The sequence below is a fragment of the Motacilla alba genome, chromosome 6, assembly GCF_015832195.1.
Source record: "Motacilla alba alba isolate MOTALB_02 chromosome 6, Motacilla_alba_V1.0_pri, whole genome shotgun sequence".
In the NCBI taxonomy this organism is placed as follows: domain Eukaryota; kingdom Metazoa; phylum Chordata; class Aves; order Passeriformes; family Motacillidae; genus Motacilla; species Motacilla alba.
The window spans coordinates 9,310,077-9,329,498 of NC_052021.1; the positions used below are offsets into that span (position 1 = coordinate 9,310,077).

General features: G+C 38.5%; 1 protein-coding gene across 11 annotated transcripts in view; it reads left to right on the forward strand.

Annotated features, from left to right (window-relative positions):
* The window catches only part of LDB3 (LIM domain binding 3), a 116,393-nt gene that overhangs the window by 57,234 nt on the left and 39,737 nt on the right, over nucleotides 1-19,422 (forward strand). For 6 of the 11 annotated variants that reach the window (XM_038141087.1, XM_038141086.1, XM_038141088.1 and 3 more), the window contains exons 6-7: nucleotides 13,016-13,185; nucleotides 14,138-14,174. In XM_038141087.1, the coding sequence (XP_037997015.1) occupies nucleotides 13,016-13,185; nucleotides 14,138-14,174 (207 nt within the window). Of the gene's footprint in view, nucleotides 1-4,096; nucleotides 4,120-7,484; nucleotides 7,689-13,015; nucleotides 13,186-14,137; nucleotides 14,175-17,596; nucleotides 18,507-19,422 lie in introns of those variants that run through there. The other 5 variants (XM_038141097.1, XM_038141089.1, XM_038141092.1 and 2 more) reach the window with 3 other exon arrangements.

Sequence of the window (19,422 nt, forward strand, 5' to 3'; positions counted from 1 at the left end):
TCATCTCAGGGCTGTGACACTCAGCAGTTCTAAGTAATGCATGGAGTCTCTGAGGACCAAGTTTTGCTGTCAGACATCCGAGCAGCTGCTATAAACCACACCTGATCTTTGGTACTTTGCTAGAGAGAAATGGCTTTGACCGGCAAATCCAACACACCCAGCTCCTGGAGTGTCCTGCTGTAATTCCTGCCTTAATGCATTGGCTTTCCTAGGCAAAATGAGTCACAACTGCAATATTTTGAATCCTCTGGCTTGAAGAATGTCTTGCATCTGGTAGCTTTCATGTTAACTTTGCTATAACAAGGAATGATCTCCAGATACTGACACTGCCCAGATAGTTTGATCCCATGCTGTCAAGGTTTTCCATATTCCTATATTGCAGGTCAACTGTTTTATTAGTAGGTTTGTGAAGTGAGGAGCTTGGACTGCAGTACATGAGAAAAAGCAGGAAGAAAGAGGTTTTCCTAATTTTTTTGCCTTCATGTATAAATCATCAAACAAATTTAATTTTTTAGTTTATTTGTGGGTTTGGGTGTTGTTGTTTTTTTTTAATGAAGATAAATTTCTTGTTAGGAATATGGGGGAAAGTGGTTTTTTGGCACTAGGGCTATATAAGGAAAACAAAAAAATTCCAACAATTCTCTCAAGGTCTGATAGCAACTGCATATCTTCAAGTACTTTATATCCATTTGCAGAAGCTCTTTGCAAAAATAAAACCAAGAGGTTTTAAGTTGTAGAAAAGTAGGGCTATTTCATCCTATTAAAAGAGCATATACACCTGTACTAAATGTTTCAAGCAATTTTAGATGATTCACTGCCACTCTCTTGAGCACTCAACATTAACAATCCTAATTAACTTATCTGAGAAAATTCTGTTCTTCCTTCTTGTACTTGATAATTAGGTAAAGCAATTACCTTTAAAAAATAATTTCAGTTAGTAAGCAAGATCAGCAAAATAAACCTCAGAATACTTGTCTCTTAATTTACAGTTTCCTGAAGAATATCAGTTACTGTCTTATTTCAGTATACAGAGTTTCCTGGGTGTATATCTTGTTTTTTTTCTCCATTATGTTCATAATCCTCCTTAATAGCTGCAGGGGTGAGGGTGAAGGGGCTGAATTTTGGATGGCTCAGCATTGTGACCCTTTTGTTATCAGAATTACAACACAACTACATCCATCACTCACCAAAGAGAGTGTGAGCCTTTCTGTTCAGTTTAAATGAAATTTTAGGGAACTGCTATCTGCCTTTACCATCTGGAACACTGATGAACAAACAGAAAAATAAAAAACCTTTGTCCTGCTGTGCAGGAACATTCTGAAAGGATCAAAGAGTCTAGAAGCACTAAATAAATATGTCTTGTCTGGTAACTTCTCTGAGATTTAGAGAACTGTACATGTCTGTTGACATGCAGAGAAAATTCAGAGCTCAATAGTGCTATCATTCCCACTCCCACTTGACTGTTATCCATGAAGTAAGAAGTATCTTACCTCCTGCTCTGTGGAGAAAGACATGGAACCTGTAACTGTCTTGGGATTTGGTGGCACCATGATAATCTCAATCTCACAGTGCATATATGAGAATAAGGAAGCACTGTGAGCGCTGAAAAATCAGCTCTGGTCTTTACTGGGAACATTCTTACCAACATGGTTGTGATATTGTGGTGCTCCAAAACTGAATTCATTGTGCTTTCACAAACATGCACCTAGCTGTATGATAAAAGCTGCGAGAGAGTTCAAGCATGAGGAGTGATCTTAAGGTACGTTTCAGTTCTGTGCCCTTTTCACCAGATGATTTAAACTTAATTGTGTTACAGGTTTAGCTAAACCTTTTAGAAAATCCTATCAAGAAGCTGAAATTAATTTTGAGATTACTTCCTTGATCTGTGAAGAGTAACAAAGCATCTGTTTGTCTGATACACTTTACATTAAAGCTTTATCACTCTGACCCAAGGTGAAAAATAAGATAGCCTGTTAGGAGTGTGGAACGTGATGTGCTGAAAGCTCTGGAGTGTATGAATAAATATGAACAGTGAGTCATAGTTTGTAACGTGCATCTTTTTCATTCCAGTGTAAGTTATTTTTCACACTGTAGGTCAAGGGCAGTAAATACCTGTCCCACAAGTACGTGCCAGGTGGCTTGGGTTACTGGCCTCTTACTGTGTGACCCCTGTGAGCAGCAAGTTGGGTGTTCCAGACATGTCCCTATATAGAGTCAAACTAAAATTATGTGTGGCTCTGAACTGGGAGGAATTTTCTCATCACATCCTAACCATAAGGAGAAGCAAAGCTTTACTGTTTTTGAAGGAAGCCATAGCAGCCTCTTCACATCTAAAAAATTTTTACTAAGACTACTGAGCTGTTCTTAGTGTGTGCACATAATGTTTCTTTTCTTTGGACATACTCCTATATCCCTTTAATTAAGGTGTATTTTAGGGGTTTTGTATAGTTCTGCCTTGAAAATGTTATTTTATATGTATGGTAGATGCGTGGATGAGTCAGAAAATGATACCATTACACTTGGTTTCATTGTAAATGAGTGCCCAGCTGTCTTGCATACACCTAAAATGGATATAGGATTACTGATGTGCTTACAGGCTGCAGCTTGTTCCTAATATATCTCTAACAGTTCCTGTAAGAACATTTGGCTTAATGTAGGGTTTATAAAGCTAGAAGAATATTTTCAAATCTGAGAGAATGACCAGTAGCTGCAGAGGGTGATCTGTGGTTGCTTTACCATGGAAATGCAGAAGTGCAAAGCCTTTGCTGCAGCTTTGGCTCATTAGAGTCCTCTTGATCATGAAAAGTGCTGTTGGATGAGCCAAGGCAAAAGGATCATAGGTAGGAAGAAGCAGTAATATCAAAGGTTCTGCAAGGAAAAAGCAGGAGGGGCCAAATCCACTTGGAATGTCACTCTTTAACAGTGTAGCTTTCCTGTACAGTATATTGTATCAGTCCCAGACACAGAAATGTCACAGCAGCAAGATGGAATCCTCAGTGCCCAGTTCTGTCAACAGCATTCCATACAGCCAAGTAAAAAAAGTTTATTAACTGACCGTGGATCTCTTCCTCTTTATTTTGCACAAAATAGAACTAATTACTCTTCAGCCAAGAAAAAAGCAGAATGTGGGTATTCTAAGCTTCGGGGTAAAAAAATTAAAATAAATATCACAGCTCATTACTGCTATTTGTGCAACCACCACAGAGTTATTGGGAAGAGCACTGTAGTCCAGACTGAGCACACTCTTTTCTGCACTCCCAGCTTTATCCTGTGTAATGGTGCTTTGGAATTACTGTGCAAACACCATCACTGGTTTATGCAGAGATGCAGGAATGGAGTGTGAACATACCTTTTTTTCATACTGTACTGTATGGAACCAGTTGGAATAAAATATACTGATATGGATATCCCAAAAAACATATAGCAAACTTTGGCTTGCTTTGTTTCACGCGGAATAAATTAGGAATGACTATTCCAAAGTTAATTGACTTACACGCCTTGTGGCATAATGTAGGTGCAGTCTTATCTAGGCAAATGCTTTTTCACATAAAAAGGCATTTTCCTTAGTTTTAGCTTGAAAACATTTACCAATATATTCTTTGGATCTTCCCCAGCATGTAAAAGACTTAAAATTCAGTCTTGCAAAACCAACTCTGAGGGTGGCCTGAGAACAGACTTTATCCCTGAATATTCAGTATCTAAGAGAAAAATATAGTCTCTACCACTCATTTGCTATTTCCAGATGAAAATATACTCTGAAAATCCTCTTTTTTTTCCCCTTGCTCCCTTCTCCCTTCACTTTGGTAGTAGTACTTTTAAGGATGCACAGCAATAAGATCATGTTCAACAGTCAGCCAAAATGCCATGGTACCCTGCTAAGTCCTGGTGGATCAACTGTAATCCCTGCATTTTTTCCTTTCTTAATCATGTCAGGGTTTTTAGGCATACATTTACTTTTTGTTCTTATTTGTAGATGGTCTGAGAAGAGCTGTAGTAATCTTTTGTAAATATCTTTTACCCTTTGCACTCTACAAACTATTGCCTTTTTTCTGTGTGGTTGGTTTTGATGTTGTTTGTTCTCTTTCTCTTCTTCTAGGTCATAACCAACACCGCTGCCAAGTTAGTATCACCTCTGTGTAGTGCCAGATACTTGTGTGATGCTGTGTGTGTGAAGATGTGTTTTCTGGGGTAGCATGATCCCCTGTGTTCCTGCTGTGTCTGCTTGCAAGTGCAAGTATTTTTTTAAACATCTGCTTGGTGTGGCAGGCGCCCTGCGCTGCCCCTGCTGTCCAGCAGTGCTCCCGCTTGGCATTTCTTGGTGATGCTCTAATGCTGTGAGTGGAGCTGCCACCTGAGCCTGCCCAGTTCTTCTAAAAGCTTTCAGGTGGTTTTGCTTCTATGGGCAGGTTTAAATCCTCTTGAATCTTTAAGTCATCTTCATGCCCTTAGAGTTTGGAGAGTGTTATCTGAGCCTTTTTTGGTGTGTTATTAGTAAAGTACTTTTTGCTTCAATGTTAAATTAATTTCTAAAGTCTGCTAAAATTCAAATTTAGGTTGGAGTAAGATACTGATATGGAGGAAAAAAAAATCTGTGAAGTGATTTACCTTGATAAATGTATTGCCCAAAAAAGAAATAACTATTGACTTGAAAATGTGATTGATCTGCTTTATTTGGGAGACTTCAGAGAGTCCTCAGTTTTGACCTTTAGTTTTCTAGGGGCAGAGGATTGTCTCTAAACTCTTGCTTTTTGCCTCTGACCTGAGTGTTGTCCATAAATTGCTGGAGACTGGTTAAACTGAGTATAAAATAAATAATTCTAATAGTTAAATGTCAAATTTAAACTGACAGTACAAAGTTAGGAGTAGTAGAATACGTAAAGTTGAAATAATATTTAGTACATATAATTTACATTGATCTTGCATTCTCTGTTGATTTCAGTCAAGTGTGGGTGTGATGATGTAAGTCCTTTGGAGTGTAAAATCCTAGCCAGTTTACGTTAATAATTATTCTGACAGGATTGTTTTAGAAAGTAGAAGTCACTTTATAGGGGTGTTTGTAATCTATTTGCTTTGGGATTTATTTTCCTGATCCTTTTGTAGCTTAGGAGAAAGATTCCATTCATTTTGCAGATGTGCTGTCTCTGCAGCCTTACCTCTGCCACTTTGTCCAGCACTCCTTAGAAGCACTAATATCTTCTGTTTGCTTTCAGAGTTAGAAAAAGAACTCAGCAGTTGGCAATCTGTACTTTTTTCTGTTATTTTTATCGGAATCCTGTTAACTTCACTGAAAGCTTCGCCTTGGTGTATGTAATGTGACTAAAACCTCTTGAAAGACATGACTAAAATTGTTTCAAGACCACAAGTGAAATCCCAAATGACTCCTGCTGCTACCATGAGGGAAGTTTAGGCTGTTCTGACATTAGTAGCTTTGATTTCTGTAACTGACTGTGGAAACAAATTGCTTAGAACGTTATTCTTCAAAGGTGGCCTATTTAACCTCTGTCCTTTTCTTCACACAATCTTCTTAGATCTTGGGTTTAGAATCTCTTTAGTACTTCCAACAGTATGAAAGAAAGAGAACAGTAAATTCAAGATCTTGAGGATGTGTTTGTAATTATCATGTGATTGTTTAGGGTATTACACAGAAAAGAGATGCTGTTGAAGTCAGGCACGTGCATGCTCAGTACAGCAACCTGCATGTCTCTGCACATCACCCCTCCAGAGATGATGTCACTGTAATTATAGAATTGTCAGAGTTGATTAATAGTTAAGGGAGATGTGTTTTAAATGTGAGAATGTCTTGGTAAAAAGATAATTTTCACTTTTTTTTGAATGCATAATGGCTCTTCCCACTTCCCTCCCTTAAAATGTTGGCATGTGCAAGTGAAGGCTGTGGCTGTAATGCAGCATGTGCTCCTGTGTGTCTCTGGTCCTTGTAAATGTGGCGGTCGATGTTCTATCAAGGATTTGCAATGATATGTGTCTGTATCTCTCTCTGTCCATCCTCAGTCAGAGCATCCCACCAAACAAAAGGCTGAAAACAGAGTGAAATCCCCTGGCTGGCTTCAGAGGTGGCACAGCACCTGTAATAGTCTCTAGATAATTGTCAGATGGCTGCCAGCCTTACTTGAGTTTACGTTTTTCATCATGCTGTGTTGAGGGTTCGGTTTTAACTCTCACCAGGCACACTGTTTTGTGTGTGTAAAGAGAAAAACAATATTAGCCAATAAATTTACAATCTGATGTCTTAAACTGAAAAGGAAAATTGTTCCAATCAAACTGATATAAATTCTTCAGCAGTTCTTCTGAAGGGGGAGAAATATCTATTTGCAGCTTTTGGGTTCAGTTCTGAATGAAACATTTATGAAATTCTGTTATTTCACAAAGGATGCAATTTCCAGTTTTGTCCAGTTTGGTGAGTGTATGGGATCTCTCCTGCTGGCATCCTCCTGCTGCTGGCAGGACAGGAACAGCAGACTAGAGATTTGCCTGATCTCCCATAGGTTGAAGAGCAGCCACCATAGTGGCTGACGTTGGTCATTGGAACTCTGGGCGGGGCTCAGTGCTAACTCTAGGACTAGAACTAGGCACAGCTCAGCCCTACGAGAAAACCAGCTGCTCTTTGGCTGCAGTCTGACATCAAACTGATTCATTCTGGTGTCATGGAAGCTTCAGTTAGCTTGCTTTAGGGGCTCCTTCTGTCAAATATAAAATCTTTCCTTGTTAATAGAGTCACTTGGAAACTAAGGCAGCAAGTCTTCCAACTGCACTTTTCCTCTTGGTTGCAATGTTGCGTATTTTGATCTGGGATTGAGCATTTGTCATGCCATAGCAGCACTTCAGGCTGGCTGTACAGACATTTTGGGAAGATTTAGTCTTTGTAAGGAAAGCCTTGAAGATGAAAAGGCACAAGTACTAAATTTCACTGTGATTAATAACACAGACAGAAAGTACTGAAACCTTCTACATAATAGAGAACCTGATTTCTCTTCACTTCACTGTACTTTCCAGACCTTTGTAAGACCCTTCTGAAAACACAAATGGATGAAAAAAAAGTGGGAATTCTCTGCACTGTGCATGTACGTCCCATGGGCATGCATATATACATGTGCATGTTTGTATACACTTAGATGTGTATATGTATATATGCATATAACAACAGAATTTTAGTATATCTAAGTATCACACAAATACTTACAGTTTTTTTGTGGTATTTTAATACAGTGACAGCTATTTCACCTTTTTTTTTTCCTTTTTATACATCATAAGCCAACCCAAAAATGGCATCCATTAGCACAGCCATCTTTTCACTGTGGCTTGGCACTTACACTGTCTGTGCTTCCCTGATGAGAAGCTTTGGTGAGATGCCATGAACAGACGTGCACACTCCTCTCTTGGTGGTGCTTCCCTCACTTAACTTCACGCCTCTCTCCTTTCTTCCCCTCCCTTCCTTCCCCGTGGAACCTCACTCTTGCATAACCCAGCACGGACTTCACGGAGCGTTTCAACCCCAATGTCCTGAAGGACTCTGCCCTGTCTACCCACAAACCCATTGAGGTGAAGGGCCTTGGCGGCAAGGCTACCATAATTCACGCGCAGTATAACACCCCGATCAGCATGTATTCCCAGGATGCTATCATGGATGCAATTGCAGGCCAGGCACAAGCCCAGGGTGGAGAATTTGCTGGGTAAGGTTATTTCCTTCTGTGGAATGCTCTTTCTCTGCATGGTACTTGTAATATCCCTACTTGCATGACGCATTTGCTCTTCCTGGACTCTTTTTTTTTTTCCTGGGGTATATTACACATGAAAAATCCATATCAATCCTAGACAGTGTCCAAAAGCTCTTCCATGTTTTGAATTTAAAGGATGGGTCACTAGAAAAATCATAGCATGGTTTGTTATTGGAAGGGACCTTAAAGTTCCAAGCTCTTACCATGGTCAGGGGTAGGGGCTAGTTGTTAACCTAGTGTTTTGGTATTCCTCCTATAACTGGTAAACCCCACAAAAATACATCTAATGCTCTGTATATGATATTGGATGGCTTTTCATTCCTGACAATCATGATTTATAATAGTCATTATTATATGCATAACTCAGAAAGGACAGAAAAGGGGAGTGGAATTTTTATTGAGACGTGAAGAATGCAAAATATTTATTTAGCACTGGCTACTGTTTTATTCTTCAGAATGGAATGTTTTGCTTTATTTTCCCTGTCCCAGTTTACATACAGTACATGTGTTTTACATAGATCCTTTGGACTATGGCAAAATCCCCTGATCTTTAATAACTCTGCTTTTCCAGTGCATGTTTCTGGTAATCTTACCCGATTAACTTATCCAGAGTTGTAATAATTTTACTGAAATTACATGCAGTGAATGTAGCCAGGTTTCTCTCTTACCGGGTACGCTTCTGCCCAAAATAGAAATTGCCTTCCTTTGATATGACACCAAAATACAGGTATAGCAACACACTTTAACGTAGTTTCTTTTCCATATGTTCGCTGCAGGCTTTTTACAGATGAGGATGGTTTATGTATTTGCTTGTGCTCCCTTCTGCTGGCCATTTTCTTCTCTTTTTTATAATTATTTTTCTTTTCAGCTAACTTTTTGCACCAATATTGTTGTTTGTCACAGCTCCCCCTCATGATGGATCACAAGCAATACTTATAGCTGGTTTTGGCCATGACACAGTGAATCTCCACAGGTGTTGAGTAGAATCATATTTCCAATTAGTGAAGTTCATTTGTGTTCTCTATAAGGGTTCACATCCTTCATAGGCATGGATTATAGGAGACATTTTATGATACATTGGCACTTTCTGCTAAATGCTGTTGCATTATATGATGCAAATAGTAATGTTTAAAAAATTTACCTATTTAAATGATGAGATGATTATAAAGTTAATGCTGCATATGTGGATCCTTTTCATTTTATAAGTTTCCTTTAGTTTCCTCTGTGATATTCTGAACTTCAATTTGCAGTGGAAACCATAATGTTCTTTAGCTTGCTTAACCTATCAAGTCTGAGTTACGATTATGCTTAATGTAGAAGTATTTGTATGAGTTGTTTTTAATATAAAAGCAGACCAAATTGTGTGCTGATTCATTTTGTCTCAGTTATCAGCCTATAATTTGGTCTTGGTTCTTAATTAATAGTCTTAGTCCTTTTCATTTGTCCACAAATGTCTGTAGGGTGGTAAGCACACTCGGACTGCACATCTGAAGGGCAAACAGCAGCTGGAAACAGTTTACTTATTTTATCAGGGATGAAGGACAGACAGGCTTAAGATATGCATTCATTTTCTAATTTGACAATTTGAAATCAGTGATGTTGTAACTTCATGAGATCAGAGTCAGGCTCTTGTTGCTTAGAAATAAGCCACACTTAATGGATCACCATGGAAAATATAAAGGGAAGGACAGAATTATTGATACTCAGACTCCATGCTGAAAATTAAAGGAAGAAAATTTCAAATGCCCTGACTTAATATATTTTTCTACTCTTTGTTTTTCTGTTTTAATTGATCTTGCTAAACGAAGAACCAGGAGCTAGGTGGCTGCAGTAAAACCATGTGGACAGTGCATTTTGAGTACATTTCTGTCAAACCACTTCTAAATTCCATTATGCAGTTTTAGCCAAATTCACAAGTTGTATAAAGACGTACATCCAGCACCTTTATGGGGAATAAGATCTGACAGTTGAAGTAGAAGAATCAATAATGTGATTGTACAAACTAAGATCTTGTGTGTCCTCTGCAGTAAGTCAACTTGGCTGTCTATTTACCAGTCTACATGAACTTTTGTTTGTTGGGTTGTGGGGTTTTTACCCCTTAGGGCTTATTTAAAAGTAGCTGGAATCAGTCTAATACCTGATGTCACAATATTTTGTTGTGTGTCTACGTCAGGGGTAGAACACTGCAGTGTTCCTTAGTTTTTACTTAATAGCTACTGAAATTAAATCTGCATAATGACTCCAGGGAGTGATTCACATAGTAAACCATCCAAAAAATAAAATTCTATTGCTACTTATTAAGAAAAGTTTGACTGTCTTTAAAGTTTTTTTTTTAATGGTAAAAATGTGTGACTTAAATGATAATAAGAAAAAGGAAAATAATTTTTATTGACTCCTACTAGAATACCTTAGGCTCTAGATTAAAAACCTCCAACAGCTAGCCCATTTGGGAAGAGTTTTTTTTTTTTTTTTCAGTAGCATCAATTTCAAGTAATATGCTTAAAGATGCATGATATTTCTGCACATCCACACCCAGATGGAAAGAAATTAAATTACAAAGAGGTATAACAGAGGTATTAACATGGTTATGTGCATCTTTAGGCTGTCTGTAAGAATCAACTGTCACATTTAGGTGTATGAAATGCTCATATTCAGCGATGTGCTCTATTTTACACTTCCATGCTGAGAGGCTTATATGTCCTAGTTATTCATCCACAATATAATTATGTTTTTAAAAAAAGAAAAAGGCCTGCTGAATTAAAGACAGAGTTGGAAATACTCCAATGTATTGCATTAATTTAGCTCAATTTATATGAGCATGTTTCACTCTGCTGGGGAGGTTAATTCACCAAGCTCCATTTCCTGCCTTAATCATCTACCATAAGGATATTAATATGTCATATTAATGCCACACATTGCTACTGTGAAATTTGTGGTCCAGCCTCCAGCTCTGGTTTTTTAACAATGTTTGAGTTAATGGCATATCTATGCATAAACCTTTGAACTGCTTTTTTTGTACATAGGTCATAATATGAGAAGAAAACATTTGAGCTAGAGGATTTAAACAGAGGAATTTGAACTGTATGTGGCTGGCACATCACTGCTGCCACAGTGGTCCATGGTTGAAGTCAGCAGCACTGTCTATCCAATGGTTTATTATCCACTCTAGATCAGTGTTCAGCTGGGAAATTTGCTGACCCATACAGCAGGTTTTTAAGCTTCCACAAGATTAAGTAGTCAGTGTGGGGATATAAAGTTAACTGTTGGCCCACATCAGGCAGTCACTTCTGGAATTCATACGGGGCAGGTTCTTGGTGTGAAGCACCCTGAAGTGCCTTAGGGACTTGAAAACATGGTCACCTTTTAGGGAACACTGCCCTGACAGAACTTTCAGCATAGCCAAGTGTCAGAAGCAGCAGCAGAACAGTCCCGAGGGCGTTGCTGTGACCTACTGTTGGTATTACTGAGAATCTCTTTGCCATGCAAAGACTATTCCTGCAGAAGGCAGGAGAAGGCAGAACTCAATGCTGTGCTTTCCTGCCTGCTTTAGCAAGCCCTTTAGCTATGTGTGATGGGCCACAAGAGGAGGGCTACTGTTCTCTCTCCCCTCTTCCACCTAAAGAAGGATATGGCACCACTTTGTCCATTGGTGCACACAGGAGCAGCACTAATGGAAGTCACTGATGGCAGAGCCTTCCCAAAATAAACTTCTGTACCTGCTAGTGTTTGGATATTGTAAGGATTGTGGTCTAGGAAACATGAGCTAAAAAAGGAGCTCGAAAATGTTTCTTCCTCCTACAGGCCATCTTTCACACTAAGGAACTTTTTTTACATAACTTGTATGTTTCGTGGCAGAGCTTAAACTGAAGAGTCAAGTTTTTCTCTAAATTCATCTAAGCTGTGTTCCCCCCCACAGGTGATTGTGTGGAAACACACAAAAAAACTTAACTGGGGTTTGTACTTCGGTGACTCCTCAGGAAAGTGAGAAGTTTGCATATATGGGGGTTATAAATACATGCTATTATGTGTAAATCCATCAAATCAGTGTATATTGCCAGTGCTGAAGAAGAGGAGTGTGTCAGCTGGGAAGAACTGATATTTAAAGCACTACCTGGTAACATTTGCATCCTACTCTATGTAGGATGGCAGACATCCTGGCTTTTCATGAGTCCTCTCAGGCTTTCAAATCACAGACCCAGCTTCTCTGTAGATTTTCTCTGCACAGTGGTATCTTAGCACTAACTAAGCCTGCACCAAGGAAGCAACTGTTGGACCAAATGGCCCTTAACTTTAAACAGAACTGTTTCTCAGTTTTCATGAAGTTGAGCTTGCTGCTTGCAAAGCTCTTTATGGAATAGCATAAAGCTGTTACAATAAATCACTCGCTTCAAAAATAGACCTTTTATTTAGAGCAGCCATGGAGCCAAGTTGCTCCAAGCACACATCATTCCCTCAGTGTATATTTCTGCAGCTCTGTTAATAGTTAATTTTAATTCTGCTATGCAGAAGTTATTTTCACTGGGGAAAAAAGCCCACCAAACTTAGTATTAAGTTGCTAAGCTGGTTTCTAGCCTGCATCATAAATCAAAGCGAGGTTACCTCACTTGTGCTATACAGACCTGTGTAGCTTTGATTTTAGGTGTGTACAACTGGATATATCACTTTGCAAGATGATTAAGCATGTTGTAAGATCCTGAGAAACATTCTGTCATTAAAGATTTCAGATACTACTTATATATGCAAGTCTTGAGTGCAAGTCTAGACTTCCTGTGCTTCACATGTTTAGTAGGCAATGAATCCAGACTATGGCAGATGGAAGTTTAATTCAGTTTGAAAAAGAATCATCTCTAGAAAAAGCTATAAAAGTGTACCTCATTATTTTTATACTGAAATACAGGTTTAGTTCTAATTGCAGCCTGAAGGTACAGTGGCCCAACACTGTAATTTAAAGAAAACATAAAACAGTACCAATGTGAAGTTGTTTTTATAAGAAATAATATGTAACAAAAATGGTCAGAGGAATAAATGTTTTTGCCTGGCCTATTCTCCACATATTCTAACCACTGCACGCTTGTGTTCCTTAATTGGCTGAGGAGTCATGAACAGGTATTTCCAAACAGATGTGAATGATAACAGGCCCTTTAGAGACAGAATGAGCCATAACATAAAATTGATCTGTGTATTTTTTTAAGAATGGATCATTTCAAAGCCATGTAGGGGATGGCTGGGTGAGAAACTGTGACCAGGGGGCTGCTTCCAACATTTCCCTTTCTGAATTGCAGTACCCTCCCTATAAAGGACCCTCATGTAGACAGTGCCTCTCCGGTGTATCAGGCTGTGCTTAAAACTCAGAACAAGCCTGAGGATGACAGTGAGGACTGGAGCCGTCGCTCTGCCAACCTGCAGTCCAAGTCCTTTCGCATCCTTGCTCAGATGACTGGAACCGAGTACAGTAAGTAAAACAAAACATCCCCCTCATCCTGATTTTAGATTCATGTCTTTCCTCACTGCCCTGGTATTGGCCACTGATACTCAGGGAATATTTTTGTCCAGGCTCATGTAGTTGTCAGTGAGGGTGAAGATCCTGGATGTAACTTGAGGGAACTCAGAAATCTTAGTGAATAATCTCACCTTATGCTTTATGAAGAAAATTCTTTTGCCAGGGGCCTCAGCATAAAAGTATAACAGATTGTACAGTAAACGAGCATTTGGGACCCCACAATTATTCCTACTTAGAAATCAAGTCTCTGCAGTGCAATCTGGGTTTCCTGGAGCCTAGACTCACAGAGCTGCCCATTCTTTAGACAAAAATTATAAACATGTCTTGTCTTCTGTAACAGTCTTTTATAGAAGTGACTTCTGGAGGTAAAAAAAAAATAAATTAATCACCATTTGTATGGAATCTATGTCTCTATCAGCTCTGTTATCTAAACCTAGATCTGATGTGAATATCACAGAGCTTTAACCTTGTTGCCTATTGAAATGGTTTTGTGGCTACCTGGTACTAAGCTCACAGGTGGCTCTTGCTGTAGAGAGGAGGAAGATCAGGGCCTTTTTCCACATCAGGAGGAAATATTTAGCATTCCCTTCCCCCATTAAAGTGCTGTTGCTGTCTCTCCTGCTTTGTACAAAACAGCAGGACCTCTCTGTAGAATCATGGCCTGCAGCTGTGAAACATTGCGAATAATGAATGGGAAAATAGTTGTAATAGCTACCTTCCTCCTAACATCCTCCTTCCTGTCCCTAGGGAACTGCTATCTTCATGATGTTCTTACAAATTACTGCTGGAAAGTCAGTGTAAATGCACCTTTAGATAGGCTTTTGATAAGTTTTTAAAAAAATTTAAATACCATAAAGTCAATTTCTTTGCTTCTGTTTTTTAACTGAAACATTTTTTCCTATAGTGCAAGATCCGGATGAAGAAGCCCTGAGGAGGTCAAGGTAGGCAAGTCCCTGTGAAAAATACAGCTTTCTCCTTCCTGATAACCCAATAATGTTTTGAAATGGCATTAATATTAATTTCCTTCATTATATTTTGGTCCTAAAATATTCTAACACATTTACTTAAAAATCACTAAAATTAAAATGCTATCATTGAGAGGCATTTGAATGAGAAGGATAACAAATCAGCATGTTTTTAGGAAAAACAGTGTAAATTTGCTGAAGTGTATGTTCAAATATGAAAGCTCTCTGCTCATGCAACTTTCCTATACTTTACTGGGTGTGTGAATGTAATGAGTTCCAAGCCCCGTGTAACTGCTTGAATGTGTAAGTGGATAAAAATATGTAATGTTGTGATAGCACTGAAATCTGTGAGCAATTTATTTGGATGACCCTCTGATTGACATTTGATTCTCCTTAAATGATACAGTAAAGGAGTTGTTTCCATTCATACCCATAATCATTGGTTTATGTTTTGTTTGGAATAAATATGACCTAAATTTGTAGAATATGGAAGCACAGGACTGCTTTTGCTAATGGATAAATGTTTTTGTTTCATATGATGTATCAAAAACACTGAAAAAGAGGATGTGTTCAGAGATATAATATGGAATTAAAGATTTATCATCATCCTGCATAGCCAGGAAATAGATGTATTAAATATCATTATGTTGAGCTTAAAAACTGCAGCTGAATCAGAAGCATTCTGCATGCAATCCTTAGCTTCTGTTTGCATACTTCAAATCCCTGTTTCACTTTAGCTGCTCTAAGCCACCGGCTGGGTTCATGATGTGTTTGCTACTCAATCCACCTCTTCTTTTTCTATTTTGTATTTTACTGCCCTGTGGGTTCTTTAAAGGTTCTGAGCTTTTGATCACAGTGCAGGTTACAAATGTTGAATCGGTGCGAAAGAATCTGCTGTGTTCCCTGTGAGAATACAAGAATGCTTTCAGTTGGTGTTTGCTGTAAGCCCTCCGCTGCAGTTCGCCCAAGTTCATGGCTGGGTGCCTGAACATCAGGCTTGACATTATAGCCCTCAGGGATTTATTTCTTCCCTCAAATATGCAAGCCTAATTCTCATTACATCTATTGTGCATTATCTGTTTTGATGTAATAGCACACGTCCAAATCCTTATTATGATGGGATTTAAAGCATTGTGCTGAACTTAACATTGCCTCATTCATATCTGAGAGTAATATGTGGTTTTAAAGAAATAATCTCTCTAGGTCTAATCTGTGGCTTTGAAAAATACAAAATAGTGGAAACTTTACGTGGTATGAGATATGTTGACAATAATTACCTGATAACACATCAACACATGTAAATTGCACATTCTAGTCAGTGTAATTCCAAGTACATGACTACATCCACAGTGCCTTGCACATTTTCTGCAGTCTTTAGGTATCACTGTGTTATTCTTTTCTTGCCCAAGGATGCTTCTGGTTATGTTTAGGCACAGTTGAACAGGTTTCAGGTGTGCATTGATAGTAGAGGCATAAGGGAGCACGTGTAGGCAGCTACACAGGGACAGTGCAACTGGTGTAAGCTCTGGTGCAAGGAATGAACTGGGGTCTCCTTCCTACCCCACTGACAGTGCTGGCACCATCTGGGTGCTTGATACCCACCCTAAACATAGGACACACTCCACTGGGGATTTGGCAGCAGGGCCCTGGCTGTGCAGGCATCCATCACTGTGGCCTCAGGCAGGCTGTGAGCAGTCTCTCTCTGGTGTTTCCCTTGTCTCTTTGTGTCGGCTCCTCAGTGGAGCCAGCAGGAATTGCATGGAATGGTGATCAGGTTTCTTCCAAACACTTAAAAGTGAAGAAAGATGTAGCTTATTTTTGGCAGAACTGTTTTACATAAAAATAGTCACTTTTAAATTGCTGCTTCCAACTTCATGACATATGTTCAAAAAAACCCATAAACTTGGGAATTTGGGTGGCAGAACATTCCTGTCAGTTAATATTAATGAGTGTGTTGTATGACTGTCCTTTGCTCATGCTGCTGCTATTTTGAAGGCACACATAAAGGTATAATTTGCAATGAAAACTTTTCATTGCTGATGTGATGATTGTTGTGGAATATTTTCTGGAGAGATGGGATCCATTTCAAGCCAAACAGATGTTTCTGAATACCTTTCCCTTGAATGGAGGGGTAATATCTTCAAAGCAGTAAGGGAGTTCTTAAATTATATGTCAGACCCCCTGGAGCTAGGATATGCTCATGTAGCTGGAAAAAAATACCATCAGAAAGTTTCAGCTAGAAATACTTTATATCTCTTAATTACCTAAAAGCATAAAAAATAGTTTGAGAAGTCATACATCAAGACTCCTTTAGGACTGTTACTTGCATGGCACTGTGTTACTAAGCACAAAAAATTTAGAAATATCAGTGAATTTGTTGGCATTTACTCTGTTTATTGTTTTGTGCTTTCCTCAGCCTGAGGAGTAAAACCAGCCCAGTATGCTCCTTTCTGTTTGGCTGGTTTCACTCTCAAGTTCCACTGCATTAACACAATTAATTGTCTTGTGTTATGAGTGTTAATAATAAGGAAAAAAATGACCTTGTTTGCAATGACTGCAAAAAGTTTTGCAAATAACGAGAACATTTTCTTTTTCATTCTGTTTGATATACTTCTCCTTGACTGTGCTATCATCTCACATATTCCTTCTTCCCCTTTTTATGTACAAAAGCTGAATTTAAGCTATGGGGCATCTAGAAAAGATTAAATCCTGAGAGGTGCTGAGCATGGCTCGAGCACTCCACTCCATAGTCAGAGATGGGAGGAGGTGGCCAGTACTTCACAGGACTCTGCTTTGAAAATTCCCTGTTGTTCTGCTTTGTGATACAAATGACCAGAAATATCTATGCAAAATGTCAACACTAATACTCACTAATTCTGAGGAAGCTATACAAAAGTATTGCTGAAACCTGGCATTGGTGGTCCTTGCAGGAAGGACAGCAGGTTATATATGGGCTGACCTAAGTGTTAGAGAATTGAAAATAATTTGCATTCATTTTGCACTTGTATGAGTTAACTTTCACTGACTCCTCAGTTGTGTGAGAGGGAGGGAGAAGCCAAGAGAAACTGCTGGGAGGAAAACAATGGGATTACACTGCATTGCTAGCAAAAGCAGCCCTGTAATACCAAGCACAAGTCAAAGAATAAGAAGTTATATCAAGTTACTTCTCAGAAATAAACCACTGCAAAACCTTTCACACATGGTCCAAAAAGCATCACCCAGCCTTCACTATGCTGATTTGAAAGCTGCGGAAAAATCCAAATAAATTGCCACTGCCCTAGTTGTAAGGCAGGAGAGTGGTAGCCATGGTCCCTAACCCCTTTCTTTCTCCCTCCTTTCTTTCTTCTGTGTATGTGTGTCTCTCTCTGTCTCTGTCTCTCTCTTTCCTCATGCCACAGGGAGAGGTTTGAAACGGAACGTAACAGCCCACGCTTTGCCAAATTGCGCAACTGGCATCACGGCCTGTCCGCGCAGCTCCTTAACGTTAAAAGCTAAACGCCCCCGTCCAGTCCGAGGGCAAACACTGAGTCCCAGTAACACATTAACTGCTGGCCTGACTTAGAGCCTGAGCCTGCCACTCGTGCAAAGATGTGCTGCTAGGCACTTGGTTTCTGCTGTTAGCCTGTTAGCCATTCACTGTCACCAAAGATGAAATCATGACACAACCCAGGACATGTTCTTCATGATAAAGTAGTTTAGCTTTTTTTCCTTTATTATCTCAAACTTCAGTATACAGCAAAACATCACTACTGAAGTCTCTTGACTTTAATTCTAGAAGAAAATGAGAGGGAAGTTATTGACAGTATTTCTTTAGAAGGAAAAGGAATGAGATTTTCACAGAGTTTTACTGATGTAAAGATAATGAAGTAAGAGATAGAAAGTTGAAAAGGAAAACTGATTGGCCTAGACTTTGCTAAATGTATAACACACTTAGTTTGCATAGTTGAATGATGCTGTTTGAAATAAGATATTAGCAACGTGAAGTTATATTTCAATATATTATTCTGGCAAATCTCATTTACTGGAACCACTGCTGTAAGTTTTGTGTTGGAAACTTTAATTTATCATTATATGAAAGAGAGATAGCTGAGGTTGCTCAGGATCTGCAAGGAAATGACATTTTGCTAGAGATGATTTAGGAGTGAGAAGAATATATCATACTGCTGGTGCACTGAAGCTTTTAAAAGCATCTTGTAAGTTTTAAGGAATATGTTGCCCATTCTGTATTGCTCTTGCTTTGACTCACATTTTTTTTCTGTATATAGCAGCATGCTTTATCTGAAATAAAAGGTTTTAAAACTAAAATAATTCTGTGCCTATTTTACACAGTACTTTATTCTGTTTTAAGACCATAACTGCTTCAAGTGATTATTTGAAAGAAGGAGAACTTTATTTTCCCAAGTAAAAAATCTGGTCAAAAAGCTTTCCATTATTAGCTGTAATTATTATTGACCTGGAAGTTGTCTGAATTGGAATAAACCTGACAAAGCAGTTGAGTTAGGTACCTTTATCTAATTCCAATCAAAGGGATTAGTGCATGAGATCAGATTGAAACTATTACACTTTTTGCTGCTTCCAAATTTGTCTCAGCAGTTCTTATAAGAACCAAGTTCATTCAAACTCCCATTTTTTCTGTGTTATAGAAATAAGGAAACGCTGCTGTTCATGGAGAATTTTGCATGAATCAGCCAAATACTGAAGCGTTTAAAGGAATATCATACATATATAAAAAACCTGATTCTTCAGTATTCCTTAAGAGGACATAAGCACTAATTCCTTTTAAAATGCATTTCACTTTTCTTAGCTAAATACCAGAGCACTTGAGGACATGCTACTTAATTCACAACATGCATTCATATTTTCCTTATGGGAACACAAACAGATTCTGATCACACTATCCTATTAGTACCTACGGTAAATCAGCATCACTGCATGAAATAAGAGCAACATTTTAACTTTTCCTGATTGTTGCCAGGAGCAACATTTGGTGAACCAAAGTGGTGGTAAATTTTACTTATGTATGGGAAACTTTGATAGAATTTTAAATATCAGTAGGCAATTAAGGTTTTTTTCATAAACATAAAATGTACCTAAGCAAAATAATCTTCCAGTTCTAATTTTCAATCAAACTAGATGTTTTTATGAATAAGTAGTAATGCAGTCTCTTAATGGTAATAACAATTGTGCATCCTTAATGTTTTATGAATATAATACAGATACTAGT